The sequence below is a fragment of the Podarcis tiliguerta genome, assembly GCF_965153285.1.
Source record: "Podarcis tiliguerta genome assembly, chromosome: 7".
NCBI classification, from domain to species: domain Eukaryota; kingdom Metazoa; phylum Chordata; class Lepidosauria; order Squamata; family Lacertidae; genus Podarcis; species Podarcis tiliguerta.
In genome coordinates, this window is record NC_139540.1 from 44,010,478 (window position 1) to 44,030,918 (window position 20,441).

Here is a 20,441-nt window from a genome sequence, read left to right on the forward strand (position 1 = left end):
CTAAGAACCCAGTCTGAAAGTACCTGTATGATGTCTGGGGACATGAGACAGGGACTCAGGCAACAGAACTCAGGTGCCTTACTCTGCTCCTCTGGGACAGATCTCAAGCTGAGGGCATTACTACTGGCTTAATCTCCATTGTTCTGCAGCATCATGCATATGGTGAAATGAGCCAGAAAAAGCTGGTTTTCAGTTCAGTTGGGACCTTGTGACTTAAGGAACCAACTGTAACTTGACTTGCCATACATAAATCTTACTCAAGTTGGGTTTCCCAGTCTGAGCAATTCATCCAATGGAACAATAGAACTGCCTTGCCACAGGTCTGTCTTTGACTACATTCCTCCCTCCGGCAACCTGGTGCCTAGCCACCAGCCTGCCTTCCAATTGTTTCTCTAGCTCTTGTTTGTCTGTTCCAGTGTCTGAACTCCAGCCTGTTTGTCTGCTGCCTTTGACCCAGCCCTCGTCTACTTTGCCAGACAACAGCTAGGTCTCAGCCTGAAAATATTCCATGGAATTCTAGATGCTTTGAAAATGTTGAGAACAACAACAAATCCCATTACCTGTCTCTTGATGATGCTTGAGATGTTGTAAACAACAAATGAGTGTCAGGAGTATTGCCAAAATGATATGCTCCAGTGACAAAATTTAACTGAGCATGTAAAGGACAGCCCTTGTTTTGCTGCATACTTCCATCTGTCAAATAGGCAATGGTTTTTTTCCTCTGGAAAAGAAAATGTAAATATTTAGTACTGGCACCTCTTAAGAATAACCTAATACAAGGTTGGGGGTTAATAATTTTGCAGGGTTATGCATTTCCTTGAGATCATTGAGTGTATTCACTCATTTGTCGCGTCTGAAAATTGACATCTTGTTTTTCTCTCTGGTATCTGTCATAGATCTGAGGATATTTTTAGAACTATGTTTCAAAAATCATTGAGTCACAACTTGAGGTTTTCAAGGTTTTCAAAAGTAAATGCTATTCCTCAGTTCTCAGTGTGGTGTTCTTGATTAAATTATCCATCCTCTTCTGATTGACAATCTATACATGTTTACTCAAAAGTGACTCCCTTTATTATAGGGATGGGGAACCACAATTCCTGTCATCCTTTACCATTTGTCATGCTAGCAGGAACTGATGGGAACTGGAATCTATAGAACATGGAATCCATGATGAGCTCAAAAGACGAGAGTAGCGGTTGCCAATCACTATGCTCCTGATGAAGGAAGCAACACTAGCACCAAATGAGCCCATGCAACCCACCTCTGGATCTGAACTACAGCCAAGTACCGTATTTTTTGTTCCATAAGACACACTTTTTTCCTCCTAAAAAGTAAGGGGAAATGTCTGTTTTGTCTTATGGAGCAAATGTGTGGTCGATTGCTGGCTCCCTTTCCGGCCCCGCTCCCTTGGCCAGGCCTCCATTGTTGAATGTTCTGCAGACGGAGGCTGTTTGTTTCCCCAGCGACGTGTGACTGGCTGATTAGATTATCTGTCTGGAAACTGTAGAAACTGCTCCCTTTCCTTTCCTAAAGAAGCTGCAGAACTGTGAGGTGAACCCCATAAAAACAGGATTTTTTTACTTTGCAAAGTAAGCTCAACAACTTTGAGCTGATCCTCAAAAAAACGGGGCTTTCCCCCTTTGCAAAAGAAGCTGCACAACTGTGAGCTGATCCCCCCAAAAACGGGGCTTTCCCCCTTTCCTCCTCTAAAAACTAGGTGCGCCTTATGGAGCGAAAAATACAGTACTCCTGGCTATCGATCAACCACACTTGTCCCCTTATTATCCCATGAAGCAGCATCCAGCAAGGAAGCAGAGGAGGAAGACTACACCTGCTGCATTCACACCTCACTGGTAAATGCAGCGATGCCCCCACCCCCAGTTTTCTAGGGGTTGTTCTGGTTTTATGCAATTTTGCTCATAAGCACAATAGCCAGGAATGTAACCCTCACGTAAGATGTGAGCTAACTCTATGTTCTTTCCATGGAAATTACCAACTGTTATTCTTTCAAAGCGTGTACTGTATATACTAATTCAAGCACATTAGCAAAAAATTTACACATGGCTTATTTGTTGACTATGATCACTGAATGTATCCAAATAGGTTTCCCTTCCACACTGAGCAGCATGGTTACTTACAACAGATCTTTCTACAGTACTTCCTTTACCCGTCATTTCCCAGAGTTTTTTCTCAATCAGAGCTCTCTTTTATTATGCTTCTGCTATCACCACTTGCCCTATTCAGGCTTTCATTATAAGGCTTAAATGCACAAGCAAGGAGAGGAGAGGTCCACAAGCTCACCTTCTATCCCCATTGCCCTCTGTGTGTTTAAGGGTAACTGTTTGCAACAAGGACGCCTCCTGTACTCATGGAGGCTCCCAAGCATTTTGGAATCCTGATTTCTATGTCTAGAGAACTAGACATAGTTCTATAATTAAATAATATAACAATCAGAAGTTACCGTATTTTTCACTCCATAGCACACACTTTTTCCCTCCTAAAAAGCAAGGGAAAATGTGTGTGCGTAGTGTGTGCTGCCCTCCTCCCTCCTCGGGGAAAAGCCCCCAAGAGCCACACACACACTCCATGCAGCTTGTGAAAGGGAGCGCTGAGCAGAGCCTGGGATGCATACAGGCTCTGCTTAGCGCTCCCTTTAAATAATATTTTTTTTCTTGAATTCCCCCTCTAGAAACTAGGTGCGCCTTATCATCAGGTGCGCCTTATGGAGCGAAAAATACGGTATGTTTTCTTGTTGCATAAACTTGTATTTTATTTTATTTTCCTTTTCTTTACGGAACTCTGAACTCCCAACCTTTAAAAACCTTGGATGGTCCACATCATTCAGGTCTTTCAGCAGCATCAGCTTGGGTTGTTTCTTTATCATACAGGATCCTAGGGATACATCAATCTTCTTAGTGTTATCGGTTAGGTTTTGAACTTGAGGAAGCCGATCTGATCTGGAATAGATGTAAGAGAAAGCACATATTTCACATAGCGGAGCCAGCTGATAGGCTTGTAAAATACTTAGGAGAAATTCTTTTTTCTAGAAAGACAGTACAAATAAATCAATTTAGCCTAGTTTTCTCTCTAAATGCTTTGCCTCTCTATTGTGTTTTGTATACGAGGTGACACATTTGGAGGTGGCATTTTTATTGGCACTACTTTATCAGTGAAAAATGAATGCATCTTTGGGAAAGGTGTTCTGAATGCAGCTGTGCTGAGAAATAAGCACCCACAATATAGGTAATAATATCTATAAATTTGTAAATCTTAGTTGAATTGATAAATGTTCTGCCTTCCCCAATCAATAATACTTCTCTTTTAAGTGGCTCCTTACTTATTCTGTAAAGGGGCGATTTGCAAAAATATTACTTTCTCTCACAGGGACCTCCCACCTGGAATATGATTTAACAAAAGGTTCTCTAATATTTATGTTAGAAAACAGCTGAGACTCTGGATAGGTTACATGCGCTATAGGAGGTAGAAGATTGCAGCCTGAGTTGAGAGAAATGAGCAGGTGGGCTCAGTATGGGTGGTACCAGAGGAAGAGGGGCAAGCACCCCTCTAAATGAGGAACTTGCCCTCCTCTTCATTGCTGGACCCCTGTCCTTAACACATACTGTTATTTTTCTTTCAGAGAGCAACTTGCCCACCTAGAAATATACTTTGCCCCTCCTGTTTGCAGCCCCCGAAATATTTTTCTGGGACTCAGCAACACCAAAACAGTTATGAAAGTGTAAAAGTATCACAACTGTACCTCCGCACATTTTGGGTGGGTTCTGATAAACTGATGCAGTGCAAGCTGTACTGGGAAGCTGCAGTGTGTCTAATCTGCACCAATTTCCTGATAGCCCATGAGCTAAGCAGTATGGCAAATGCCAGCAGTACAGTCAACACAGAGGAAGGGCGATCCAAACCCTGCACAATACAGTATTGTCTTTTTCAGGTACTACTTGCTAACATTCTGGTTTCACTTTCAAGCATACAGATGCTACTTTTTCAGTATATGCCCAAAGGCATCGTGCAGCGTATTACAATTCTGTTGTGCTCATTGTAAACATTGGTTTTGTGAGGAGCAGAAAGTACCATATTAATGGATTGGAACAGTCTGTGCTCTTGTGCAATATGTTTACCTTTGTATAAAGACATTGGAAATGCATCCTTCAAAATCATTCCCACCCAACTCTATTGGCCGACTCATTGTTTTCCTTCCAAGGGTTCCAACTATTGTTGACTCAGGCACATCATCAATTAGCATCTTAAGCCTAGAATGAGAAAGACACAACCTAGAGTGAAATTTTGAGAGCAAAACTATTAAGTCATCCCAACATTTATTTAATCAGCCACTAAACATTCGTACAGTACGTTTTAACAGTTGTTCACAAAGCTGTTTACAGCATAAAGCACTACTAGTACATTTTTTAAAAAAGAAAAAAAACCAACCAATCAGATCAGTGTGTGTACACACACACACACACACACCCCTGTAGCATTACATTCTTAGTTAACTCATTTTCAAAAGCCTAGAACAATTTTTTTTTGCTGGCCTCAAAAAATAGGCAAGTGAGAGCTCCCAGAAGGAGGGCATTCTATAATACTGAGACAGCTACCCAAAAGGTCCAGCTTTTAATGGACACTAATCTAGAATTCACAAAAGATGATACCCTGAGCTGGTAAATTATGACTTCAAGCACAGCCTTGTTCTCCTGTTACAACTTGGATGGGAAAGGGTTGCATATAATGTTCGACAGTGGAATTTGCTGCCAAGGAGTGTGGTGGAGTCTCCTTCTTTGGAGGTCTTTAAGCAGAGGCTTGACAACCATATGTCAGGAGTGGTCTGATGGTGGTTCCTGCTTGGCAGGGGGTTGGACTCGATGGCCCTTGTGGTCTCTTCCAACTCTATGATTCTATGATTCTATTCTAATCACCAGTGTCTATTTATTTATTAATCTTGTATTTATTAAATTTGGACTCACTGCAGTAGAGTTTCCCCTTTTCTGCATGGGACCGTGATTAAGCAGAGTAGAATCAGATTCCGCACAATTTATGCAGAAGAATGTGGCCACGTTGGTGCCTCTTTTGCTCTTTGTTTGCACAAAACCTACACCACTCATTAACAGTGTAACATTTTCTGTGGCTAGTCAAAGGGCCCATGCAGTCTATGTATACCCATGTGACTAAATGAGAGCATCCAATACAGATTCTAAAACTCCATATAGGCATTATCTTAGAAATCAAACCATTACATTTGACACATTATTGCTGATGAATTGGATTGTTGCTGCAGTGCTCTCCACACAGACAGAATTCAAGCAGTTGTCATGGGATAGGGTTATTTCCTGCCAGGTTACCTCCCAGAAGCTGGTATTCATGGAGTAAGAAGCCAATATTTGTGATGGCCAAACCACGACTGAACATTCAACTATAACCAGGTTAACCACAGTGATGAGCGTCACATGAGATGCACATCATCAGAATCTAATCTTGGAAGCTTCTGCTCCACCAAGCCAACACAAATTAACAGTGGGCACAGGTTTCACAATTGCAGCAACATTACAGAATTTCCCCATTAGGTGGATTTATGTAAAATTAAAAATGCCATGATTCCTAGGTTGCTAGCAAAGATCAAAACAGATATGAAAAGAAGATATCTGAGCAAATCCATACAAAGAAGATGTGGAGGCAAAAGGTTAGCAGCATCTGTGTATTTACCATAACCTGGGAAAGCTAAGAGATCAATTTATACATGCTAGTTGTGATCTAGCAGTTTCAATCTGCTTGCTGAACCTCTGTGTGCACAATATTTGCTTCATTCTGTTCTCCGAGAGGGAAGCACATAGTGCACACAATGGGAAATGCCAGTGAAGTCTCACAGAAGAGTATGAAAAGCCTTTCTAGTCTTATGTGCAGAGCTGCAGAGCTCTTGATCATGCCCTATGGAAGAGGAGTGGGTTGTGAAACTGGCGTACCAAGCACAGGGATAAGCGCATACAGAACACACAAAAATAAACTGGGTCTACGTTTTGTCACAGAAAATGCTCTAATATTCAGGAATGGAACTGTGAAGACTTTGAAAATACAAAAAAAGTCTCCTCTTTATTCTGAGGTTCCACATCAACTGCTGGCATTAATCCTAATGCAGTTTTAACTTTCTAGATATTATAGAATCAAATGTCAAGTCAAGCAATACAGCCCCATATAGCATTCACTCTGTCCCATAAAGTGTTGGACTTACGTGTCACCCTCTTTCATCACTGTTACATAATGCATTGAACCATCTTCATATCTCTTGCTAGACTGACCTTCTTCATCAGCTAACTTTACGATGACAAAGCCATTTCTCAGGAGCACAGTAAGCACATCAGGCTAAAAACAAACAAACCAAAATTTAATTTTTGAGGTTTTAGCTTTGGCCAAAAAAGGGGATATGATTATCTCTGAACAGGAGAACAAAAGAAGATATATCTCTCATACCCGTAAATTGTAATATAGCAATGTTCCATCAAGGGCCAATGTGTGAAAGCCAAATCCAATTTGGAAGTCGTTAGGAAATGGAAAACCATCATCACTCAAATCAAGTACTCCATTCTTAGAAAAAGTCGCAGCTCTCACAAGCTAAAAATACAAATGGATAATGAATAGGTTTCCTTTTTCAGAAGAGTCATTCCTACTTTCCTTGCTTCTGTCTAATATATCAAGTGCAATTAATGGATCTCACATTATGGGCTCCATGGGAATGTGGGGCTCACATATCTTATTCTGGGAAGGTGTGAAAGTCCTCACTTTGCAAAGTTGTGTTGTTGTTTTTTTGTCTTAAATGCATTATATGAATGAAATACCATCATGATCAAACAATGTTGAGCTCTATAGATTAGTATCCAGTACCTAAGGAATCTGTAATCGGCAAATTACCTTCCAGTCTTCAGGACAATTTTTGCTGACACCAAGCATCTCAGAGATTGTAGGGGAAGACTCAAAAGAAGTTTTTACATTCTTCATGCACCCACGAAATGGAGGTGTCGATATATTAAAGCTGTTTCCACAAAGAAAGAAAAAATACCACATAGCCTTTAAATTTGCCATTATTGATTCCAATGTCTGATTTCATGTACAAACTGCTTTCCACTTTTTATCTCCAGAGTAATTCAGTAAGTGCTGCTAAGAGATTGTGACTTGCCCTAGATCACTAATTAAATATCTTGGTTAGAAAAGGGTATCCCACTCTCAAATCTGCCACTCTATTCACTGGCCCCCACTATGCACATGAGAGCAGTATTACAATGGCAGAATGACAACTTCAAACCGGCATTAAACTTACGTGAAGCATATTTTTGTATCTACATAGTACAGGTGAAACTCAAAAAATTCGAATATTGTGGAAAAGTTCATTTATTTCAGTAATTCAACTTAAAAGGTGAAACTAATATATGAGATAGACTCATGACATGCAAAGCGAAATATGTCAAGCCTTTATTTGTTATAATTGTGATGTTTATGGCATACAGCTGATGAAAACCCCAAATTAACAATCTCAGAAAATTAGAATATTAAATGAAATCAGCAAAACAAGGACTGCAAATAGAGCAATATTGGACCTCTGAGAAGTAGAAGCATGCACATGTACTCAGGACTTGGTTTGGGCCCCTTTTGCATCAATGACTGCCTCAATGTGGCGTGGCATGGATGCTATCAGCTTGTGGCACTGCTGAGGTGTTATGGAAGACCAGGAAGCTTCAATAGCAGCCTTCAGCTCTTCTGCATTGCTCGGCCTCATGTCTCTTATCTGTCTCTTGGCAATGCCCCATAGATTTTCTATGGCCTTCAGGTCAGGTGGGTTGCTGGCCAATCAAGCACAGTAATCCCACGGGCATTGAACCAGGTTTTGATACTTTTGGCACTGTGGGCAGGTGACAAACACCTACTGGAAAATGAAATCAGCATCCCCATAAAGCTCGTCTGTGGAAGGTAGCATGAAGTGCTCCAAAATCTCCTGGTAGACAGCTATGTTGACCCTGGACTTAATGAAGCACAGTGGACCAACACCAGCTGATGACATGGCTTCCCAAATCTCTTTCCTGAGGAGAGCAGCTTTTGCATCTCATTTGGAAACCAAGGACCCAGAGTCTGGAGGAAGAATGGGGAGGCACACAATGCCAGATGCTTGAAGTTTCCACAATATTCTAATTTTTTGAGTTTCACCTGTAAGCTTTTGTGTTTGTGAACTGGAACTGGAGGTACAAACTAAGGCCTTACAGTTCAACCCAGACCTGGGAAAGGACCATCTAGGTCTTTCAGAGAAACACTGCTTTGTGTTAATCATGCCTGCACAAATGAAACCTACCAAGCTGAATACAGCCCAGCCGCCAAGTATTTGTAGCTTTCAAGGTGCTTTGACAATGCTCACACTAGGCATCAAACACAGAAGAAACGTCAGACCACAACACCTGGAAGGTCACATCATTCAGCTCAGTGGATCCCAGGTTGTGCAGGCCTGACTTCCATCCATAAAACAACACAACAGTCTTAAGGAGTAATCTGTAGTGTAACTCACCGTTCTCTTACAGAGGCTGGGATTCCACCGAGGTAATATGAATTGAACGGAAACATACTTATGTTAACTTGTTCTCTAGGCCTGCCAAAAGCAACTATTTGTGGACCAATGAGTAAAAGAACCTGAAATGAGCAAAACAATCAGATTTTAAAAACCAGCCTACAAAGAAACAAGGGAATATATATATATATATATATATATATATATATATATATATATATTCCATATTACCACAACTTGTTTTTAAAACAAATAATGCTTCAGAAGTTAATCTAACTGTTGTTCCATTGGGTAGTTAAATAACTAGTAAAAGTGAGAAAACTAAGTTCTTTGAAGGAAAAAAAGACATAACATCTAGAAGATGCTAAGCAGAAATGTTAACTTTTATAAATGGTGTGAATTCGCATCATTTATAACATCATTCATAAGTGATTACATTGTCGGATATTCATTTATTTTACATTTTTTTAAAAAAAATCTTACTATTTGATCCATTCCATTGTTTATGACCACTTGGCTCTTTGCTTCTTTCGGAGGCTGTGAATCAACTTTATACCTGAGTACCAGCTGGCCTTTTTCAATCCTCAAACAAATGAACTTGTCCTGCAATTAAGAAATAATATGTCATGTAATATATTATAAAGAGTCATTTATTTGAATTAGGCATCATTAGCAGTACTCTGTGCAGTAATCCTGAAAATTTCAGCCTCAACGTTTTAAAGAAAATGTGCATTACCAGTTCTAGTGGCTGAATGTACGGATGAATTTGAATCTGAGCCACGTTTCAGAAATCTGAGCCACGTTTCAGAAATCCATAACTCGCCATCCTCTACTTGTTCTTTTCAGTGATCAAAGCCATATTGAATCCAACTACTGCACATTTCTGCTCTCTGAATCAGGTTGCCTGCTTGGTTCTTCAGGCATCTAAGTAACCTTAGTCTCAAGGACTCAGGCTTGCACTTGGAACCTCAGGATTCTGGGTCCCCATTATCGTGTGTTCAGGCCTCAGAGATGTCCTTTATGCAGAACAGAACAGGAATCTGCAACATCAGCCTTACAATTGGCAGGCAGCATCGAGTTTCTGGATTGGCCAGAGCTGGTATGATTGCCATGGCAGGTTCCACAGCCTTATTATACATTTCTAGGTTAGGAGCTCATATGTTGTATCACTAAAAAGCCCAAGAAAACACTGTTCTGCTTACTGCAGTTCTGTCCTACTATTACGTAAGTGGCCTACGTTAGAGAAAGCAGAAAGGCAACTCTGAAAGAAAATTTTATCGCTATGCCCTGAGGAATAATTCATCCTTTCAGTTGATTCACATCTACATTTTTTTTTTACTCAAGCACTATTTCCTTTGATCTGACACACACAAAACTTTTGCCTCAACTCTATTTATTTATAAAATGCATATAGCGTTTTTCTATATGAAGACAACACAAAGCAGTGAACACAGTAAATCACAGGCTGAATCTTTAGGTTGGGGGTTGTTACAGTAATTTCTCCTAATCTTTCATTCAAAACATTTCACCTGCTAACCTCACTTCTTCAAGTCTTTTGACTGTGGGCAAAGTAATTGGGCATAACCGTTCTTTCCACTTCTGCCATATGTTTCTATGGTGCCTGCTGGCATCAGAATTCCTTGCTGGAATAATACAAAGCTTTAAATGGATCAAGAATAGTCTTCTTTCAATTGATTAAGCTTATGCCCTGGCCTGAAGAATTAGTTAACTAAGATTTCTCAATAATAATTGAAGTTACTCATCAATTTTTGCCACGAAGCAGTATGAAACACTGTGTTTTACAAGACATGTGTAAAGCACATGCTTTTTAAATATTTGTTCCTAATTACATTCAGGTTCTACAATTCAATTTTCTTATCCATTCACTCTTAATTGTTATGCAAATATTATTTGCATGAATCACTTTCTCCACACGAGGAGAAATATTACCTCATTACTTGCAAAAAACACAATTCCATCATCTGTAGTAGTCTGAATGGTTTGCTCATATCGTCGAAAAGCGCTAGTTGGTGAAGTTACATCAACATGTGCATAACCTGTGCCTTCAAAATAAAGTCTGGAAGACTGTTCTTTATATCTGTAACAAAGAATGGGGGAAGTGAGAACTACCGCATGTTCAGAATCTCAAGGAGTATGTTAAGCAAACATTCACAAAATTAGTATTTTTAAGTTTGAGATCATAAAAAGGGGAAGTTGCATTTTAAAACTTTTTAAAACAAATTTTTGTCACAATTATTTTTAAAAAGGCTGCTTTCTCCTGTTGGGACATAAAAAAAAAAGAATCTACACAGAGTGGATTTATCTCACAGCAAGCCCACACAGATGACCTTACTTCCCCAAGATGAGCACTCTCATCCTCTGACAGCTTAATCATTAGTATCAACCTACTAAGTGGAAAAGATTTTACAAAAGGAATGCCTGAGTTGTCTGTATGGGCTTCTTAAAAACTGCATAGGACTTGGAGGAGTTCAGCACACCTAATTGTTAAGGCTTGTTGAACACATGTTCAGCTTCCTTTGCTAATTCTGTTCCATGTGGATGCCATTACAATATGATAGAAAAGATATCTCTTGAAGCCACAATTGCTAAACTTTGACTGGGATAAGGAGAGTGTGACAGTGTTAGAAGCTGAGATATGAAAGCTAGGAGCTAAATAGCACCTTAAACCTAGGTTATGGGCACAACAACGGTTTAGGCGCCCTTTTTTTGTAACAAGAAGACGATACTGAAAATGAATGAACTGCAGCAAAAATACTATGTTCGTTTTTCATATGGTCTAGTCTTTCCCCTGCTCACCGCCCTAATATTCTTAATACTTCTCCAGTCTTCAGAGAGTAACTGGAAGTGGGGAGGCAGAAAAAGGTCCTCCTTTCCTTCCACTCTGCAGTTTTAAATCTGAAATCTTAGGCACAGAACTGAGCCCAGAGCTCAGAAACTGCTCACACCAATGAAATTTCCTGTCGCAAAATGCACCTAGAACAATGGGAGTTTTGAACACTGGTGATAGATTATTCTGTGGCGCAATGCGTCAGTGCACCTGGCTGTTAATCAGAAGGCTGGTGGTTCGAGCCCACCCAGGGATGGCTGTGGGCAGGATTCTTGCATTGCAGGGGGTTGAACTAAATGACCCTCAGGGTCCCTTCCAACTCTATGATTCTATGTATTATAAAATTCCAAATATACAGCACAGGGCATGTGGTAGGATTTTTTTATTTCTTTTACCTTCTGCATGGTTGTACTTCACTGGTATCAAGATTAAAACTCCTCTTGAAATTGTACAGGCTGATAACTCTCTCATTCAAGCTATCCAGTTCGATGCAGCCTTCATAAGGAGAGTAGTTTAGCGTACTGGGAAGCTGTAAAAGTAAAAACAGTCTTTAGTGAAATTCAGCACCATAATTTTAATTAATTATTCAGATTGATGAATTCTGCTTTTCAATGCAAAATTTGGTTTGATTTTTTTGAAACCCACCTAGGATATATATCTCATACTGACTAATAATAATAATGATGATGATGATGATAATAATAATAATAATTTATACCCCACCCAACTGGCTGGATTTCCCCAGCCACTCTTGGCAGCTCCCAGCAGAATATTAATAATAACAATGAGTTATGGGTTGTTATTGCTTAGGTCCTTTTTGTGAAGCAAGTATCAGCACTTGATTTACAATACACACACACACAAAATATTTCCATAAGTTATAAACACATTACTATAAAATCTGACGGATATCCTCCAACATAGAAGACCACATTGTCAGGATCCAGGTTGAGAAGAGTATGGCTGTTTCCACTGCTGTCATCAAAAGGCCCAAAGCTTGATGGTGAAGGAGAGGTTGCACCTTGAATGTAATTCAGTTTTGCATACTGGTAAATCCTAAAAAAAAAAAGGGGGGGGGAAACAAAATTTGAATATCTCAACCTAAGCCCACAAACAAATCGGGAAGGATTTTTTTTTATAGAGTCCCATACCTTTCAAACTGCACACGATCCAAAATTGCATCCTTGGTATCGCTTTCAAACACCGATTCAGGCACCCGTATTTCGGCTTCATCACCCCCTAAACTATAGGCGCAAATGAGACGGCCATCGCGGACAGCCATGCCTATGTAGTCCTTGGAACTCTAAACATGAAAAAAAAAAATCTTAATTAAGAAAGCTGACTTCACATTTATTTATTTTTAAATAATCTTTAGAAGCATCGGTTGTTTTTGTGTGTGTTGGGCTGTGCACAGGGAGTACATTCCCCTCACCCAACCTTTTCTACCTATTTTGTGGTCCCAGTGATAATTACCCTCCTAAAGCTGCCATTTGCCCCAAGATGGCAGCTGCCAATTGGTGTCATTTATAATTTGAAGCATAAACCAATTCTAGGCCAGTTAAAGAGGCACACCAACTCCAAGAAGTATTGGAACTATAGTTTTGAGCCTTCTTACTTGCCTTTCACCATGGGTTCCAGAAGTTTAAAAATATAGTATTCAAACAAATTACAGAAGAATTGAGAATATTTATCTCATGTGTCAAAAGGGTAAAAATGTGCATCTGCAATATATTATGAAAACTACATTATGAAGGTGCCAGATACATCTCTGTGGGAATGGAATTCCAAAACTTAAGGACTGCCACAGGGAATTCCCTCTCCAGGTCACAAAAACCCATACTTCTGAGACTGGCCAAATTACGAAGAGGGCCCCTTCTGTTGATCTTAACATCCAAGAAGGTCCATAGGGAAATATTTGGCCAGGGAGGAATTATCCCCCAAGCCAAATTGGGCCTATCTGAGGCTTTTGCCTACCTCATAGCTATTGTCACAACTTGCTAGTGGATAAGGCAATGTGTTGGCTCTTTGGTCAAGGTAGAGGAGTGGGGGTTGGGAGTCCCATCCCCTGCTCCCAAGAATCAGGGTACCCCATTAAGGGAGTCCAGAGGAACATGTTTCTGTCCAGATGCCCAGGCAGGGAATGATGGGCCATAGCACCCTCACCCCAAATGATGATTCTGGAGGAGTCACCCCAATTTGATATACCTCGTAGGGTGATCCTTAACCTAGGATTAACCCTGCCAAATCCAGACGGGCTGGATGATTCAGAATATACACCCAATGCCTACTGACATCTGCAATCATTAAAGTTGTGGCCTGTTTAATCCCAAAATGCTTGTCTTGTGATTACTGCATCTTGCTGTGCCTTGGCCCCCACCAGCTTCAGCCTACTATGCCTGGGCCCACAAGCCACTTTCAGTTAATTGACTGTTAGATAGAATAGTCCGATGTCCATTCACATTTGCCACCCCAAATTAAGTTAATAAGCCATGTCTGTGCATGTTTAAAAGATGTAACCGCCACTCCACTTTCAGCTAATATTATAGTCAAAAAGTGGAACACATTCACACAGTGATACACAAACTACTTACATATGTGAGGCTCTAAGGTGTAAGAATAAAATTATCCCTTTATTGTTTTTTAAATTCCTGAAATGTAATTTTAAATTATAACACAATGGGCCTTTATTTACAATTGGACTGCAAGCTTTCAAATTATCAATGGATTGCAAATTAAAAGCACATTTGCTTTTTAAGGCTAATTTGGTTCCAGATGGGCACATAAAACTGTGCGTATCTCACATAAAAACTGAAAAATTCGCCACCTAAAACTATAAAAAATAAACAAATCGGCAGAACTGAATTCACATAGACTTTTTGTTTTGTTTACTTTTTGCAGAGATACTCACTTTATCAAAGTAATTCAATTATTTGAACAACTGCTGAGATATATACAACCCATTGTCCATCATGATGGGTGAATAGCGTAATAAATATTAATACAAATAACGGAGACAAGAAACGAATACTTACATCCTTGTCACCCAAGTACATGACAAACATGTTGGACGTCTGCCGCCGTGGGCTGTCCAACCGTGAGAGAGGCCTTTGCAGATACAAAGAAAGAGAAGTATAGCCTTTCAAGTCATCAAGGTTATCTGGAGGCCGGACCTCAACCCCAGAACTGGCATTGAACCTCATGGGAACAGCAACCTATTCAAAATAAAAATGAATATAATCAGTTACAAACTCATATGGGAATCAAAACAGACATGCAATATTATTACAATTTTGACTTAAGTTCTGGGGAGCCATGCAACAGCTTTAATATATGTAAACAACTACATACTCCCCCCCCCCCCGAAAGTATTCAAGAGGAAAGCAATATTTACATTCTGTGAAACAGAGGAGAAGCAGGCAACTGAAGCTCTGTAACTGTGGGCCTGTAAGATATGTTTGCACCATGTACCCATGGAAAATACTGGTTTTTCTTGTGGCTTACACTGGTAAGCACATGAACATTTTTAAGCATGTAAGTAATGGTTCTTACTCAATTAGTGAACAATATTAGCACTTAATTCTTGTACCCCCCTTCTCCGGGGCCATCTTGCCTGCTCCATAAGGGTAGAGTCCTATGAACATGGATTAGGGAACTGAGATAATGCCATTAAGCTCAAGCTTCCCTGTGTGATGCTTGCACATGATGAAGAGAGAGCTTTCTGATGCTTCCAGTCTGTTCAAAAGCAATTTCTCCCCATCATGACCCATGGGAGTTCAAAACAACAGGCCACAAATTAGCAGGATACCCAAGCTGACACCCATTTACAGCAGCATCTTTGCCCCAATGCTTTTGTGAATTGACTGCTTTTAATGACTGGGCTGGTGCCATACTTTTTTTTTTTTATTGTAATTGTATGGCTTAAACAGATTTTATATATGTGTATATAGCTTTACTTCTAACAATGTTTACTTTTTTATTATTGTTTTCCTATACTTTTAGTGGTTCTCATTTTAATATGTAAGCTGCTTTGAATCCCATCAGGGAAAAAGGTGGACTATAAATAAAATAACAATAAGAATGATGATGATGTCCAGTTGGCTTTTCAGCATCAAACCTGTCCTGGGGGAAATTGCTCTCTGGGCAGACTTAAAGAATAAATTATTCCTCTTTATTAAAGGTTCCACTAAATACACCTGGGTAACAATAATAAAATATGTGAGTGTGGGCATGTAGCAACGTTCTTGGGCGAACATGTGATGACAGGTAGCAAAAGAGGACAGAAAGAAGAAGCTATGGAAGGTTCTGCCACAAGCCACATACCTTGTTAGCAGCATCTCTTGCTTGCTGGATGAGCTCTCTGATGCGGTTTATATTCTCTGATATGTTAGCTATTGGCATAAGTTGTTCATTGATGCGTGTAATCTTGTTAAACAGATCTGGGAGGATGTTTGTCAAGTTCTTTACTGTGGATAGGATTTTTTTATTTTTTTAGTGACATGAGGGAAACATTATGTACTAAAATGCAAAATATGAGTCATGTAATCTGAAATTGCTGGAATACAGTGGTACCTCTGGTTACGTACTTAATTCGTTCCGGAGGTCCGTTCTTAACCTGAAACTGTTCTTAACCTGAAGCACCACTTTAGCTAATGGGGCCTCCTGCTGCTGCCGTGCCGCCGGAGCATGATTTCTGTTCTCATCCTGAAGCAAAGTTCTTAACCTGAGGTACTATTTCTGGGTTAGCGGAGTCTGTAACCTGAAGCGTATGTAACCTGAGGTACCACTGTATAATGGGGCACACTCAATTCATACCAGGGTAGTTTCCCGACAACCTATTCATTTAATGTTTATCCTGCTGGTTTGAGGGGTAGTGGGGATGGTTGTACGGCATTAAGTAAAGCAATTGTCATCCCTCGCTTTCCAGTACATTTTCCTTTCATTTCCCATCGTGCTCCTTAAAAAAAATAAAAAAATGAAAGGAGCTTTGTTGCGCATCTAATCCACTTTAACAGTATAACCTGAGATTGCCAGTCTTGAGAGTGAATCCCACTCACAAAACAGTGACAGTCTGGAAGTCCCCCAAGACTTAAGCAAAGACTTTGGGTGAGTACCTTTTCTAGGAATTCCCAGCAATAACCAGATTTATAACATTTATATTTAGCAAGTTGTGAAAGAATATTCAACAACAGCAACATGGCCTAGTTCTCCCTCAAAAGCAAATGCCGATATCACTCCTGAAAGGCTGGAAGAGGCCCATGGAACAAACAAACTGCCTACCTGTATTGTTTGCATCATTCAAAGCCTTGTTATAGTTAGAGCTCTGTGTGCTTCCATAGGAAATCTTTATCTTTTCCACATCTTCTTTAATTGGGTTCAGTTCCGTGAGAACATTAGCTGTAATGTCATTGGCATTTTGGACCATGTTCTTTGCACTTGTAATCAAGCCGTCTGTGTCATCTAGCAGAAAGGAAAAGATGTACAAAGATCCAAATATTTGACTGGTTGCCATATGACCACATATTTTGCTCCCTATTATTTTTCCTTCCCCATTTGGGTAGGGCTGTTTTTTATTTACAAGGCAGTGGCAGTCTAATGTTTTTGGTTTGAGGGCACAGTTACCCTTGGCCAACCCTCCAGGACCTGCATGCCAGTGGTCTTGGCCTCTGCACCCTCTTGCACACAGCTCCCCGGCTCTACGTGGCTAATCCCTGCAGATCATCTTAAGGAAATACCTTCTCCCCACTCACCAGTTGATTGATCTGATGACTGGGGAGAGAGTGCAGGACACAATCTCTCATTTATTTATTTATTTTATTTTTCTGCCAGTTGCTAAAATTGGTGGGGGTTTGGGTGGTTGGCAGAAGGGAGGATTTTGCTTGCGGGACGTTGGGCCAGGGATTAGTTGCTTGGCATAATAAGAAATGCAGAGCAAAATATACAGCAGTGGAAGTCCACATCAAATTATTTACCTCTATTTATCCCCTGAAGGTCGTTTTGAAAGCTTGTAAGATTTGCCTTTATCACATTTTTCTTGTGCTCGGCAACCTCAAGTCTGCTCTTTAAGTCATCAAGAGTGGGACTTATATCTGTAAAAAAAGCACAAAAAAACCCACCAACCAACCGAGTGTTAAATCAGTCTGATAACTATGGATTGGATCATTTTCTGGTGAAGCTTCACTACTTTGTTCTCTAGTCTTTCAACAGGAGGAGGGGAAGCAACTCCATCACAGCCAAATTCAATCCTAATATAAACACATTAAATGGCCACCTTTACACTTGACTTTGGAGATGGGTGAGCATTGGGTATACTCAGTAAACTTGTAATTCTGCATTAAAAACCCAATATTCTGCAACCAGATAATAGCTTTCTATGGGATCAGGTTGTAAGTAGTAGAATACAGAAAGAATTACCCTTTCAAAAAAGCTCCAAACTGATTTTTATTACTTGTCTAAAAGCAGCTAGCTGAGAACTAAGCAGGTCAGAGATATTTGGAATCCTATTTCACATTACTCCGTAACAGCCAATAACAGCGATGAGGGTGCCACATGTCTTATGAGCGGACTGGAACTGCATGATTTTAATCATTGAAACCCAACTATTCTCAGAATCCCTCAATCTTGCATATAGCATCCTGGGCACTGGGAGTATTTCTGGCTGCACACCCCTGATCCCTGGTGGGTCAGGGTCTACAGTAAAGTAGGTATCAATCAGGACGTTGCACAAATCCCTCAAACAGAAATATATATGACTCCCAACCGTTTTTGAATGCTATCCTTTTTCTCATGAGTCAAGAAGCATGCTGGTCAAGCTACATGCAATTTCCCCCCTTCACTTTGATTTCATCTTGTTAAAATTGCTGGAGGCCAGATAAAATTGTTGCATTGCCTAGATTTCTCCCATTCCCAGCTTTGAAAAGTTGTATGGCTGTAATACTTTCTAAAGTGGTAAAGCCCTCAGACAGTACTTTTACCACTTCAAAGCGAAGAGATCTGTTTCTCCAAAAATTGTTCCCAAGTAACCAAAGCCACCCACTCTTCAAAACGAGCCAGTCTTTCATCTGATACCGTTACTTTGTTATTGGCTCATCCGAAAACTGCCAATTTCAGACTAACGTCTTTCACCATTAACATTGCAGTAATAAAGATGGTGCGACTCAACCCTTCATGAGACATGAAGTCTGGAGCAACAATACCAGAATGGTGGCAAAACTTTTATGAACCTGCACATTATTTATTTGCTTTTCAAGATACCCTGTAAGGTCTTTTGTGCAGCCTGTGCTTGGTTTAACAGATTGCCGCTGCTGGTCTTCAGTCTCTTGGCACTTCCAGCTAGGTCTTTTCTCTCCACTGTCTGAAAATGAAGCATTGCCATGTAAAGTCTTCATATAAGGGAGGTAGGATACATAAAAAAAGTCAAAGGAGGCAGTGCACAGAATCAGGAAGATTTAATCTCTGCCAGGTGTTTTCTGTTTTTGTTGGATGCAGTCCATGAACATCTGCTACTGTGCAATCTCCATTCATTTTAAAGATACTTCCATGCAAGCCCTATTCAGAATATGAGATGGTTGGAGAATTGTCAGAGTGTTGCCTTGGAACCTATTGTGAATCTGCCTGGATTAGTTCTATAATATCTAAAGTAATGATGAAATGAGATGGTGTCTTTTTAAAAAAAATAAAAAATCACAGCTAAGCTGAACAAAATGTAGGCAACCCTTACAGATATGTAAGATTAAGATCAAAGCTTCCCATTCTATCTCCCTGATGAGTCTGGAGTGCTATTAACTCACTTTTCATCAATCAATCACTGCTTTTAACTGCATTAAAAAACAAACAAACCCGTATGTGTGTAGCATATTTGCAATGGTAGCATTCCAAATCATGCAAGGTACTAAGTTGTGAATTTGAATTACAAGCCCTCTAAATACCCAGTTAAGAAATGCCATGTTCTAGCCTAAGCACCTTAAGAGAACAGAGACAACAAGAAGGAGCAGAGTCTCCCACTCTGGTGCTTCAGCGGTTCCTCTGCCCATTCTCCTTTCCCACCTGCTATGAGGCCCAATAAGAATCCTGGTGACAGCAGGCAGGAGAGAGGGGTGGTACCAAAGAGATTCTGGAAGAGGAGAGGTGGAAGCAGGCTTTCCTCCAAGGTTAACTTCAGCTAACAGGCAGGCTGTCTGATGTTGTACCTTAAGAGCTGTGCATTTTATTTAAAATAAGATAAAATAAATCCAATGGCTAAAAAAACCAACAACAATTCTGATGTGATTTCAGAATACTCTTACCGATAAAGCTGAGTCTGCAGCACTGGATGCACTGTTGGCAGCAACCTCTGCTGCTTTGATGGCATCAATAATGTCATCGTAGGCAGTAGCTGCTGCCACAGAACAGGACACCAGCTCGTCATCGCTGACATTTTTCTTGATCCTGTGGGGAGAAAAGCAGAAAATCTAGCAATCTGGACCATGTACGGTGAAAATATTTTTGGTTGCTCTTTTGGTGGCATTTGCTCATAAATGCCCAAAAGAAAAGTATACATCATATAATAACACAAGTGGTCCAACAAATGGTATTTTAAGGCGCCCTTTTTGGGTAGGGACACTCTGCTGCTGAAGTTCCTTTTTTACCTTGAGAATTCATGTCATGAGGAAACTCTTATGAGGCTGTAGATCAAAGAGACCACTCCAATCCCCAATAAATGTTTACATGAGGTAAGTGCTTAAATCAGAATTTAAAACTGACACACACACACACACACACACACACACACACACACACTTTTATGAAAGAAGAGAAAGAATGAGAGGCAGCCAAAGCCATGGGTGCCAACTCCCTGGGTGTCTGAGCACCCACAAATTTCAGTGCCAGGGCCATGCACACTGCATGACACCCATGGTTCTGGGCACCCATTGTCATGGGGCCAAGCTGGCATTCCTGGTCAAAGCAAAACACTTTCAAATCCCACCAATTCCATCTAGTTAAACTCTGGCTTTACTTTCCCACTGAAAGCAGTGAGACTTAAGCATGCTTCCCTTTAGCTGGTTC

At 40.3% G+C, this 20,441-nt stretch overlaps 2 protein-coding genes across 4 annotated transcripts in view; both read right to left on the minus strand.

Moving 5' to 3' along the window:
- Window positions 1-20,441, minus strand: part of RIOK3 (RIO kinase 3) — a 910,199-nt gene that overhangs the window by 672,134 nt on the left and 217,624 nt on the right. The gene's annotated exons all lie outside the window — the stretch shown is intronic.
- The window catches only part of LAMA3 (laminin subunit alpha 3), a 126,720-nt gene that overhangs the window by 6,725 nt on the left and 99,554 nt on the right, over window positions 1-20,441 (minus strand). For all 3 annotated transcript variants that reach the window (XM_083451495.1, XM_083451496.1, XM_083451494.1), the window contains 18 exons: window positions 19,682-19,823; window positions 18,651-18,750; window positions 17,369-17,485; window positions 16,677-16,856; window positions 15,720-15,862; window positions 14,432-14,611; window positions 12,551-12,702; window positions 12,293-12,455; window positions 11,795-11,928; window positions 10,502-10,649; window positions 9,035-9,154; window positions 8,552-8,673; window positions 6,913-7,033; window positions 6,475-6,615; window positions 6,236-6,366; window positions 4,134-4,265; window positions 2,813-2,957; window positions 561-721 (listed from right to left, as the gene is read on the minus strand). In XM_083451495.1, coding sequence (XP_083307621.1) covers window positions 561-721; window positions 2,813-2,957; window positions 4,134-4,265; window positions 6,236-6,366; window positions 6,475-6,615; window positions 6,913-7,033; window positions 8,552-8,673; window positions 9,035-9,154; window positions 10,502-10,649; window positions 11,795-11,928; window positions 12,293-12,455; window positions 12,551-12,702; window positions 14,432-14,611; window positions 15,720-15,862; window positions 16,677-16,856; window positions 17,369-17,485; window positions 18,651-18,750; window positions 19,682-19,823 — 2,532 coding nt within the window. The remainder of the gene's footprint in view (window positions 1-560; window positions 722-2,812; window positions 2,958-4,133; window positions 4,266-6,235; window positions 6,367-6,474; window positions 6,616-6,912; window positions 7,034-8,551; window positions 8,674-9,034; window positions 9,155-10,501; window positions 10,650-11,794; window positions 11,929-12,292; window positions 12,456-12,550; window positions 12,703-14,431; window positions 14,612-15,719; window positions 15,863-16,676; window positions 16,857-17,368; window positions 17,486-18,650; window positions 18,751-19,681; window positions 19,824-20,441) is intronic.